This window comes from Chelon labrosus (assembly GCF_963514085.1).
Source record: "Chelon labrosus genome assembly, chromosome: 7".
Taxonomy (NCBI): Eukaryota; Metazoa; Chordata; class Actinopteri; order Mugiliformes; family Mugilidae; genus Chelon; species Chelon labrosus.
Genome location: NC_140343.1, coordinates 26990451 through 27003747, shown reverse-complemented (window position 1 = coordinate 27003747; position 13297 = coordinate 26990451). Strand labels below are relative to the sequence as shown.

At 40.9% G+C, this 13297-nt stretch overlaps 1 protein-coding gene across 1 annotated transcript; it reads right to left on the bottom strand.

Moving 5' to 3' along the window:
- Positions 1–2955: 2955 nt before the first annotated feature.
- On the bottom strand, positions 2956–6948 carry LOC311490681 (transcription factor JunD-like). The gene has a single exon (XM_084548299.1). The coding sequence runs from the start codon at positions 5588–5590 to the stop codon at positions 4763–4765; it is 828 nt and encodes a 275-aa protein (XP_084404425.1). The 5' UTR covers positions 5591–6948; the 3' UTR covers positions 2956–4762.
- Between the last annotated feature and the right edge of the window lie 6349 nt (positions 6949–13297).

Below are 13297 nucleotides of genomic sequence, written 5' to 3'. Positions count from 1 at the left end.
CAAATATAAAAGGTCTATGTAGTAAAGTTTGTTTGGATGGCGCGTGGAAGCGGCTCCTCGGTGAGCTTCTATATTTCCCTGTTGGTTTGGTCTCATGCTACTTTTGAGATGTTGCAAAGTCAGAAATTCAAACTTAAATTCTGAAATTTAGTATCTTGTTTATAATCCACCAAAGCCACTCAGTGTGACATCTTAACATAACTCTGATATTAGAGGAAGAAACTTTAAGCTGAGATCAGGCCGAAAGATCAACGTGATCAATTTTCTCAAGAACACTTTTATCAATGTAGCAAAGGTTTTGATGCTTTTTGTGTTGATCCTGTTGTCAGCAACCAATAATCTTAACACTATATAATAATATAACATTATTTTAGATCAGGCAGTAGAGAAAATCCCGTAGGCGTCTGATAAATTACCAAATTCGGCTGACTGTTCCTGACTTTAAAACTGATGTCCTTGTAGTCCCAGCTGCTCTATCAAATATCAGATCATTTAGACATGTTGATGGGGCTTTGGAGGATGCAAACAATGTTGTTTTGTGCGATCATTTTTATGGTGTTTTGCCTATTTCTTATAGTTTGCCCATAGGCAGTGAGAGGAAACATCAGGAGAGAACAGGATGATGCGAGAGAAAGATCCCAAGTGAAGCCAGAACTGAGTTTGTAGTTGCTACATGGTACAAATCTTTGACTGGCCGGCCTACCACGACAGCAGGCTCGGCTTCAATACCACAGAAACTACCAAAAACCGTTCCAAATCTATCAAACCAGAATCAGGGGGACAGTGACTAGTTTTTGTCTGGCAGGTGTAAAAGGTTTACGCAGACACACTATACAAGACAAGCAAGAATCAAGACAGGAAAGACATACTGTAGCATGAATATATCTGTCATTCGTGATTAGGGAAATCCTAAATGTCAGTCATGCAAGATTTCAGCACTGTCGCTTCTGATCATACACACAACATCTGTTTAGATTTTAAGTCAAGTTTGCACTGAATGTATTCAGGCCTGTGTGTTTGCAGTTCACATGTGCAGCCACTCATGTGTTTAATTGCATTATATGAGAGACTGACATTTCTGATCATGGGAGGAAATGTATCAGACTACAGACTACAGACTCCTTGTGTTTGTTTGCCCATAGCAAGACTAATTCAAACTTAGTATTACGGAGCAGCCGGCATCAGTTTGTCTGTTTGTGTGTGACGTCGACGCTCAGTCCTCAAGTAATTTAAGGACAGCACTGTCAAACAAACATCAGATCTGCTGGTCTGTTCACAGACCGGGTAGCTTGATCCAGTGCAGGAGTTAAATATTCTGTTTTCAGAGTCAACGTGGCATCACTCATTCGGGCATGGCATCCCTCAGACAGTATTTGCACTCTTGTTTTAATACAGTTTCCACAGTTAAAGCGGGTTTGCCCGGTATTCCTTCTTTTCACTTCACCAAAGATTGCTTATTGTTTATGCTGTAGGATGCCAGAATGGGCAGTTTTTAGATCGCAATAAAACAAGTCCTGCGTGGAGCAATCTAGTGAACCCTGGTCAATACTTTACTGACAGTAAAAACACAGGTGAAGAGGGTGACACCCACTGAAGGTGCAAAACACTGGAAAGATCAATAGAGTGGCTAAAAAGCATGCACTTCTTGAAGTCAGAGTCTCAAATATGAATCAGACAATTGTTACTGTTTGTAATATTAAGGCCCCAGTCAAAGCAGCCATGCTGTTATTAAAGAAGGGAGTGATGGTTGGTGAAATTATCTCGACTAACTTGGGAAAGGATTTTAATCCTGGGTATATTTAACTTCTTACTGGTTGTGACTGTTTCTTTTCCAGTAAAATCCAAGCTTTGAAACTGTTCTCCTCTCTGTCTTCCTCCCCATATAAACCAGATCTGTAAATACTGTACCTTTGAGTCATGTGCGTGGATTGTGTTGTATCGACTCAGGCTTGCATCAAAATAACTAGGAAAAAAAAAAGAAGAAAAAAGAGAAAACAAAAATAGACGGTAAAAACCCGAAGATCCCAAAAGAGCCATGTTGTACTGTATCTGCATTCATCTCTAGGCCTGCTCGTGAATGAATGTGTCTCTCAGTTATGAAGCAATACACACGTCAGTATGTACACAAAAACGCCATCAAGCTTGGTAGAGGTTGCCGACTTTAGATCTTCTACTAGCACGCAGAAACGTAACTTTATTTGGTCTCGTATCACTGCCTCCTCAAATCCTTCTCAGTTTGGGCCATTAAGGTGAGAGAATATGCTGTGGATGTTTTTATCTGTACTTTGTGGTAAAACAATAATAAAAAAAAACTTGCTAACAGGGAGTTGGCTGTGATTTTTGTGCCTTAATTAAAAATAATTAAAGGGTTTGGTATGAATGAGGATGAATGCTCTGCAACACTGATATTCAGTGATAAAGAGGTCATTTTATCAGCAGCCTCAGGATGTCACTGTTTCACTGTTCATTGGTAGAAGTAAGAAGCAACTTGTCAGAAACATGGACAATACCAAACTCCTAGAGAGTTTTAAAAAAACATCAAGGTGAAGAAAAAAATGTTTGGGTGAATTTTTAGCGTCAGATCCGAATCAGAATCTTTAGCAAGCGTGTTGTCATTTTGTCTCCTGGCACCAGCACTTCCCTTCATGTTGCTGTTTCTATGTGTAAACTCACAAGGAACATTTTTCGTCACATCTTTCAATTGGGGTACTGGAGACACTTCAAAGGAAATGTTCATTATACGTTATAATACTCTTCCAGGACAGATAGGCAACACTTATTTAGTGGGAATAAATTACCTGATTAGTTTAACTAATATAAAATCTCCAACCCTGGTCAGAAAAGAGCCATGGAGCGCAGAATTGTCTGATGTTATAGGTACACTATAGAAAACAAATGCATTCTAATATAACAGTCCTGCACTAGATCTTCAAGTAAGAAAGGTGGTGTGATCATTTCAGAGGATGTAGTTTGTACTGATACAAACATGTCAGCACAACGCAGTTCAATAGTACTACAAATCACAGCCTCCAAAACGAAAACACTGTTGAATCAACAGCTCATAAAGTTATATTAAACACGTCCTGGATACCATAACCTTCATGAAGCTAATTAGTGCAGGACTTTTATATCAGTATGCAATTGTTCATTAGTGGACCGAAGGTACTGGTATAGTAATGAATAAAATGTCTGATTTTAAGGACAAATGTGCAGTGCAATCAATAGCATTATTTCCAAGGAAATCCAGTTTAATCAGGAGTAATTCTTCCCTGTTGGGGAATCAGTAATATTTGAAATAAATCAGCCATACAGCAGTCCTTCATTTTCTCATATATGAGCCAGTCAACTAGTAGTGAGAGTCTCTTACCTCCAAGAAATGGGCCCAAATTCCCTTTAAACTGAGTTCCTTTTTTTAATTTCCCAATTAACCAGCAGAGGGAGGAATACACCAGAATGATGATGTGATGCAGATTGCTACACACTCTTCAGAATCAGAGCAGAAATCATGCAGCTCAAATCCTGTTATTGCGCAACACTGCCTTCATTACTTCACGCTCCACTGGAGGATGTATAATTAGTGAAATAATGAGTATTTTTATAAAGACTTTACTAAATTAGATGTAGCCTCAATTGTGCGTTTTATAAATTCCATTAATGGCTACAAGACGCCTTGGAGTTGATGTGCTGCAGGCCTAAACCGCCCTTTTACCTCCAGCTGACAGCTGCACACATGCATGTAGATATGAGACTGACCAAACATAGATGAAACAGCTTTATTGCCGAGCAGCATTTAATTCAGACATAAAGCCAAATAACTGTTGGCTAGAGGTTGTAGCAACAGTCAGTTGCACAGAAAGGTTAGGACTCCTCACATTTAAAACAAGGACACACAGTTGAGTAAAAATAGACATGATACACGTGTGTGTAAAGGTTAAAGATAACAAACAATGCTTAATTGCGCCCTGTGCCACCCAGCTGAGGGCAACATTCGAGTTTGTCAACAACATGCAAATTGTTCCATACAGAAATACAGAGGCTATACATGTAGATCATCTCTTACACATAAAATGTGGGTGTTTTTCTTGCAGCCAATTCCTCAGAAATTAAGGATATCTGTGTCATAAATGTGCATATTGTTGTAGAAGTACTGTTTGGTCCAGGTTTGAGAATATAAATAGAGAGTCCGTAAACATTTTTTACAGGAGAAAATCAAGATATGCGGCACGTGTCTGCCATCAAAAGTTCCTCTTCCTCAATCAGGAAAACATGACCAAATCTCATTGAAAATACTGGCAGTTTAATGCTGCCTTGTCCTACAGTACACACATACGAGGTAGAACAGGATTTCATACATCGAATACATTAAATGCAAATGCCCTTGATTTCGGCCCAAACACAATGAACCCACTGAGGATTACGTATTATAAAAATCCAATAAATAACACTGATGTATCACCTCCATCAGGTGGAGGAATAAAAACGCACATTATTTTAATTAACTGTTAGCCGATAACAGCGTAAGAGTCTCATTATTTATTATACTGATTAATGTTCTACCAGGTATGTTTACATTTTTACAAATTCTAAATGCCATTTTAAAACAGCCGATAATTAATATACAGTTTGGCGTGCGTGGCCCGGTGTTAATCCCTCTAGTGGATCGGCGAACATTTGGGCTACGCTACATACAGAGACCAACATTAACGAAGTCCACTAAGCTTATATGCTGGTCGGTAGCCCCCTTACAGCTCTGTCCCTCCGACTAGTGCACCTGGACCTCGTGTGGCAGCAGCTGGCAGCCGCTGCTGACATGAGTGAGGACTTTCTGTTTCAGCTGGGCCACTTGCTCCCTCAGCAGGCTAGCCGTCGAGGCCAGATCGGTGTTTTGGCTCTTGAGCGTCTTGACCTTGTCCTCCAGCCGGGAGATCCGCTCCAGCTTGCGTCTGCGACACTTGGAGGCTGCAATCCGGTTCCGGAGCCTCTTCCTCTCGGCTTTGATGCGCTCCTGTGAGTCCATGTCGATGGGAGACAGCGGCGGGCTCTCCCCGAAGCTCTGAACGTCGGGAACCGTCTGAGGCTCCTCCTTCGGCGGCGGCGGCTGGACCCGAGAGAGCTCTGTCTGCGGAGGGGCTGCCCCTAAATGATGTGACGGAGGAGGCGGGAAAGGGACCGTGTCCGTGGTGTAGTTGACAGTGGTTCCCATTGGCACACTGCCGTAACTGTTCAGGTTTGTATACACAGGTAAGTCCGGCTGCACGGCAACCGGGGCGATGTTAGCGCACAGATCCAGGTTGCTGTTCGTCTGCCCGGCTCCGCTCAGCTGGTTCTGCTTGTGCAAGTCCTCCAGCGCCTTCACGAAGCCCTCGGCGAACTCCTGCTCATCCGTCACCGTCTTCGGGTAGAGGAACTGGGAGCTGGTAGGCGTCGTGGTGACCATCCCGTTGGACTGGATGATAAGCCGCTCCAGTTCGGGGGAGGCCAGCTTAAGCAGCCCCAGGTCCGGGGAGCTGAGGATGCTCTCGGCGTCGCGGAGATGCGGCTTGAGGTCTGCGTCGTCCGCCAAGCTCAAGTTAATATCCTTCTTCATCATTATTTCCGTGGGTGAAAATGACAAGTCGTGATGCTTGACACTCCCTCAGAGAGCCGCCCTGCCCATAACCCTCACAAGAAATAAACCTCGGTGTGAAAATATCTGCTGTTAAATATTAAAAGTCTTTTTTTTTTTTTTTTTTTTTTTTATTTTCCTGGACGCGGTGACGAGTCTCCCGCTCTCCGCCGCCGTCTGAATGCTCGCTCCTCGCGCTCACTGCCTCGAGCTTTTCTAGACTGGCACGTTCCATTATGTCACACCAGAGCGCGCGCATTGGGCAGAAATTACGTTTTCCATTTTTTATTTGAATAAAGGGACGAACCGAGCAGGGAGGAGGAGACAGAGAGAGGTCTCACTCCCTGACACAGTTCAGTGGCCACATGAATATAACAATGTGCATTTTATTTAAATTATTTGTCCCGTGGCGTTGTTTGTATATTCTGAAAAGATTAAACACGACGTATTTGGGCTAAATTGATGCTTTTTATTTCCCCTTTTTTCCGCACAAAGGTCACATTATAATTTTTTGTGTCAGCTACAATCAGCATCGTTCCACATACACAGAAACAAATGCAGGAACAAACATAGTGCTTCTCATTATATTAATTATACAGAAACAATGAAAACTTCTAAGGGTTATAAAGTTTTTTTCATACTCAGATGACTGAGTCAATAAAGATAATGTTATATTTGTTTGTTTTGCTTTTGGGAGATGGAGGAGGTATGGATCTGTCTACATGTTGTGTCTACAGATGCCTTTCTTTCAATTGAATAATTTGTTACACTCCAGTTTATATGGATTGTAATTATATTGGTATCTTTATCACAAAATTTGGTAAAAGACATTCACGGATGGTCTCCAGGGGTTCAACTTTAAGCTTTACGTTAACATGATGCCCCATTTCCAATCTACACATGCTAATATGTGATGTCTATTTCAAGTTGTATAAAAATGAGAACCAACTACGTATGCATTTTCACTCCACACTGCTTGGATTTAGTCTTTAAAATAAAACACAAAGCATCACAGTTTATTTTGCATGGGGCTGTGTAGCCTCAGACCAGTAAATGTGCTTATGTTGACACTTGTCCACTGCTGAAAACATCATCAATGTGACCATGAGAGCTGGACCACAGAGCAATGGAAGAAGATGGCCTAGTCTGCTTGGGAGAACTTGGGTCCTACCATTTATGTGGATGTTATTCTGACACATACCACGTTCCTAAGCATTGTTGCAGACCTTGTACACCACTGTTGGCGCCCCGCCAAAAGCAAAAAATGTCCCAGGAATGGTTTGAAGAACACAACAACGAGTTCAAGATGTTGACTCAACCCAGCTGGGCATCTGTGGGAGGTGGTAGACAAATAAGTCTGATCAATGGAGGCCAAGCCTCACAAGTTGCAGGACTTAAAGGATCTGATGTTAATGTCTTGGTCCGAGACACCACAGTACACCTGACGGGTCAGGGATACACAATATTAGGCAGGTGGTCATAATGTTATGGCTAACTGAAGGATATTGAAGAAGAGGAAGTGGGCAGGTTGCTGTAGGAGACCTCGGATGAACACGGAGAGGTGGAGATGGGGAGGAGGAGGGCTGTGCAACGGACAGCCTGTGGATGGAGTGACAGAATGACAGTGACTTTAAAGCAGAGGGACAAGGGAATGATTGGCTGGGAGAAGGCAGGCTAATAGTTCATTGGATGGAAGTAGTGACGTGACAATAGAGGATGGACTGATTTTGACAGCGTGGGAAAATGGAAGAGATAAGGAAATAGAGCAACAGCCCACATTCACCAGAGGGGAACAGATCGTGAGGGGACAGAACTTCCTTACTGAAGTTTCGCCTAATCTTCATAACTTTAGTCTGGCCTCTACTACTGCGATAATGTACTGTGAATATGTAGGGGCTTTACAACTAATCATCATCATAAATGGACATCTTATGTCATTTTAAAGTCCTTTGGTTTTCCCTTTATTGCAAATATTGATTAATCCATAGCAAGGAAGCTAAGTGTTCCCTGACTGAGTGATGGTATTGCTGTGTTATCCTAAAACACAGTACCCTTCACCCTCAAGCACTGCTGTGATCAGTCGATTTTCATTGACATTTTAAACAAATGACTGGAGCTTTGCCCATTTTCTACATGGATCAGGTCCTCAATTAGGCATTAATGAAATGATTACAGGCCATTTGCTCTGATCTCTACAGTCGACCTGAAAGCTATCACATGCCAGTTGAGTATACGCAGACCAGACCATCTCCAAATGTGGTCAGATCTCAAATCCCTCCTCTGTCCAATTTTGTGTCCATACGTTACTTTAAGATGGTCACAGGACGCATTAATACCAGGTCTGAACAGGGGCACACGCAGGAACTGTTTTCAGGATTACATGTAGTTTGCATACAGAGCAAACAGGCATGCAGACTAAGGTGTAAATCTGGCCATTCTTAATACAGAAACTAAATGGACCAAGGACCTATGCTGGGGTGGTGTTTACAGACATTATGGACTAAAACACAGTTTTTATCCATAGGCTATCAGGATACTCAGCTGCCATATGAGCCACTAACTTTCCGCTGCCTCTGTTCAACATGCGCAATAATAACTATAGATGAAGTATTACCATAACATCCGCAAAATCCAACATTCAATCATTCATCTTCTGTACCCGCTTATTCCTGTTAAGGGTCACGGGGGTCTGCTGGAGCCTATCCCAGCTGTATTGTTGTTTTCAGCATCATGTTTTTTCACCCTTTCTATTTCGTCTTACAATAATATAATATGACTGCTTCTCCAGAGGCTGTGAAGAGCCAGAGGTTTGCAGGTGACAGTGTTGTGGTTTGTCTACAGAAACTAGATCTGTTTCTGAACACACACACAAAAAAAGACTGTGGAGATGGTGTTAGACTCCAAGGTTAAGAATGAACTTTCACTTTCTGCAGAGTTGTTTTCTCCATAGATGATCTTTGGTAGCAGCTCTATTGCCATGGAGATGAGGAATAACCTACAAACAGTGAGGTGACGCTGAGATTTAGGGATGTAGTGATTATTAACTGGTACACATGTCGTTTTCTGACAAATATAATAAAACCACTCGTGTTTTTATTGTATTTAACAACAAACGAGCTAAATTCTATCAAACTATTAAATACATACACATCTTCCACATTTATTACAAGAATGACAATGGCATCACTGCAGGGTATGAAGGATATGTCAGTTTGCATAATTCTGGACATGAAGAGTATCCATTGTCGTCATACTTAACTCTGTGTGATCAAAGTCGATGCTTTCTCAGAAAAGGCTTCTCACTTCTGTCTTATGACTTCGACCAAGACCACTGCTGTATGTCTGGACATCACAATTTGCGGAAGTTGAGTCTGATTTCAACATTTCCTCTGGTCAGTGAACAGTTTCACAGTTCTGGTTTGGAGTTGGGTCTAGTCTCACACCCAGCACAGCTTGTGCATTTCCCGTCAGAAGTTTTCCAGTTTCGTTTCCGCTTTTGAGGGGACATCCGTTTTTTTAAATTTCATAATCCAAAATGTGCTTTTTAATATTTAATATTTAACGGCTGAGAGCTTGATTTGATTGAAAGACTACTGAACACTTTATATAACAAAACCTGTGTTTGTTTGGGGTTGACTTGTGCTTCCTTGAGTTAAGCAGACTTTTAAACACTTCTTTAAAATCAATATTGAGCATAACAGACTCACGATTAATCCACATTGAACCTATTTTGGAAATATTGTAATATTTTATATTTTACTGTTTTCTGCATAAAAACATACGGAGTTGCCAATGAATGCACCATCGTTTTATTGAGCAAATAATTAATAATCAGTCAATATCCAAAGGTATTTAGAGCTAAATATGACAACATGGCCCTTGTTTCCTTTATTACCAGATCACTGGCTTGTAAAGGGTTACACACAGGAGGTATGTGCGTCACAGGTAGGCCACATCCATCACCACAAAGCTTTGTGCGGGTGGATCACATGATGGACCCTGTGATGTCAGATCTCTTAACGCTGTGGCGGAAATGGAGGAGGAGGGGGGGAGTAAAGCAACAGAGGAGAGATATTTTTGTCTAGAAGCTGTATATCAGGGTAGAGAGAGAGAGAGTGGGGGTGCTGAGCCTGCAGGCGGTACCTGGAAAAGGATGTACGACTATCTCTCTGTCTCTCTCTCTCACACACACACATATTCATTCATTTTCTCTTTAATTTAGAACACACCAGTGCAAACATGAGCAATACAGCTTCAGAAATACTTAAACATTTCCTCTTTGGAAGGCGTTCAAAATAATTTTCATACATCCAAATGAATTTAAAATGAATTTGGCCCAGGAATGGGAGCAGTGAATTCAGCTATGCTTTTATAAAGTGAGTTTCGGCATACTGTGAAAATATAGGATTATTTTAAAGGAGTGGTTTGAAAATACATGGGAGTATATTTTAATATTTCCACTTTTGAAATCTAACGAAAGAGAACATTAAATAAAAGAGATTTTGTTAGGAGCATCACTTTGACATTGTCAAATGCAATATTTCCAATGTAAACCAACTGCAATAGCTTTGTTATATCTCCTACAACCCTGTCCACCACTTACAATGAATCAATAGAAAAAAAGGCATAAAAATAAAATTCAAAATGTCAAAGTCCACTTTTAGTTTCAAGATTGACAATAAATCCAAATCCAAAAATGCCATGTCGAAAAAATAACTGAGTCTAATGTAAAAAATGGATGTTTAGATTTCAAACAGAACTCCAGCTGTTAGAGAATGAAGCAACCGAGAATCCAGACAAAACAAGAACTAAACAATTCACTTTACTGGGACAGATGTAGAGATATTTCACTTGATGTGCAAAGACTGGATGTCTGATGAAAAGTCATTAAGAGGCATCCACCAGTCTGAATGTACATGTGAAAGTTCATGGTAATGTAGCTCACAGTTGTAAATGTTTTGCTGCCTCCAGAAGGAAATCTTGAGCTCATGGTAATTGGGAAGTCATGTACACAAAATGCTTGGTGTTCAAGTGGTGACTTCAGCTGTAAGTCGTGAGAAGACTGCTGCTAGGCAACAGATGGTGTCTAGAAGCCACCGAGGCTCAAAGTTTAGCAACTAACAGCCAGCCAGCAAATATATGAAATCAAAAGGTTGGGAATATCAACATATTACAATATATTAAGTGACCAACCACTTCAGGCATTCCTGAAAACATCACTAAATGCGACACAACTCATGAACAGGGTAAACATGTCACAATCTGAGGGCAGAATATCGGAGCTGAGGATGCCTATTTCATGAGCATGCCTGGGACAAAATGGAGATGAATGTCAGTGTTTCAGATTAAACTACTCAAAATACATCATTTGATGTTGCTTGGCAGGTGAGAGATTAAGTTTAAAATGTACTTAAAAAATAAATTAAATGGGTTTATGCCATAAAGAATATCTGTAGGATCCTGCAGAACTGGTTTGTGTCGAGTCTTACTTTTACCTGATACTGATGAAAAATATGCAGCTAATAGTCATTAACAGGGATATCAGTGTGTCGTGACTGGTAAATGTTCTAAACTCAACACAAGTAAACTCAAGTAGGCCGGCACAGTGGCGAGGTGGTTAGCACTGATGCCTCACAGCGAGAAGGGGTAGGGTCGCTAAAGGGTAAAAAGAGTTTATTGATGTTATCTACTTCACTTACCACCAGTGATAGGAATAACTGCATTAAAATAAACGGCGTTACTAACGGCGTTATTTTTTTCAGTAACGAGTAATCTAACTCGTTCATGGTAAGCCAATGAGCGGCAGGGCAGTGTTCAGTGCGGGTGTTGTTTACACACAAACGTAGTTAGGAGTGAGTTAGGAGCATTCAGAGGTAAAGTTGCTGTTTTCAAGGTGGAAGTATAGGCACTACTTTAACCTCACTGAGGTAACGCATTAGTTACTTTCCCTGGTAACTAGTTGCTTTTATAGTGGAGTAATTCAGTTACTAACTCAGTTACTTTTTGGGAGAAGTAACTAATAACAACAACTAATTACTCTTTAAAAGTAACGTGCCCAACACTGCTTACCACTGTCTTGCTTTCTCTTCTCCACTTACTCATTCTTTTTCAGTCTCTTCCTCTTCATGCATGCAGCATTATCTCTGTTGCCATTTAAAGTTTGTCACCCCTTGGGGCTCCCCACTGGCTTGGGGGCCTCTAGCAGTTGCCTACCTCACCTGTTGAGCCTCCAGGTGCATAGAAGAGGAACAGCTGAATTTGTTTAGAATGCACTTGTGCTGATTTGTTGAGGGACAAACCAATTGGTCGGTTTTTTTAGTCATCCAACATGCTTTCACATTTCAATATGACGGCTGGCTTTTCACCTCACCCAGTGACGCTATTTGGAACAACTCAAAGTATTTTTAACTATGAAGCAGCCAAACCGTCAGTCACCATAATGACACAAATAGCTACATAAAAACGAAATCAGATCATGAAATACATAAAATGATTATGGACTTTTTATTATTCCCGAATGGGATTTTGACTAAAGCCATACACTATGAGTTCCCTCACAGTAATTTAATGATCACTTTGAGATTAAGATTGGGTTTTTTTTGTTTTGTTTTTTCAGCACAACACACACAGTAGTAAAAAAATAAAAAATAAATCACGAGATTCAAAAGTGTAGGTATGCATGTATGTGTGAACTGCCACTAAGCTGCTCCATTCGGCCAAATGACGTAGTTTCAAAGTGTAGGTGAAGTTCCACATGTATGGAGGATGTAGGAACCCCAATGCGTGAGACGAGAGAGAGAGACACGGGGTGTTTCTGTGTAGATGTGTGAGTGTGTCATGTTGGTTTGTACAAAACACACCTGTGCCCACACAAACACACATTGATCATTTCAAGCACTTGACCACAAAACCTCAACGAGCCTACACCTTTTCATGGTTCTACATTAGCTGTTGTTAGAGAAACTCACAAACGTATTTGATTAACATGTTATTCCCCAGCATCTTACCGTAACAGCAGTGCATGTTGTTTTGGTTTGAGGGAACATAACAGCCTGATTTTACTACGCCTGTAGTGTTTTCTTTACCTCTACTTAAGGTTTTTTTTTTATAGCTGCTATAACAATTAGTCCCACGTAATTAATAATAATATTCTTATGTCATTTTACTAAAAACGACCTGGCATCACTGCCTTTTCTCTGCGTGCAGAGTGACACTTTGATGCAGTGTTAGCATTAACCTCAAATGAAGGTTTCCATTCATTTTCCAGCTGAAATTTGAAACTGAAAAATGTAAATTACTTTTGGTGGAAACTGTTTCTTAGCATCTGATCAAGATGGAATACTTGCTTTTATTCTACTTTTAATTCGGCAGCCACGGGTTTTGCTATTTATATACATGTGTTGATTGTGTTACAAGATAATTGAAGTCTTTGCACTGAACAAGATAATCTGCCACATCCGAACAGAAACTGCTGCTGCTCGGTGGCGCAGTGGCTCGGTGGTTGATTTGCCACTTCACAGCAAAAAAAAAAATAATGGGTTTAAATATTTGTCCTGATGCTTTCTTGTTTCCTGTGTTTCTTGTCTCTCTTGTGGGTTTCCACCAGATACCCAGACTTCCCTCACAGGTGATGTAAAGACAGTAATTTGCTAAGTTGGCATGTTTGGACGACATACACAGATGTGTCATACT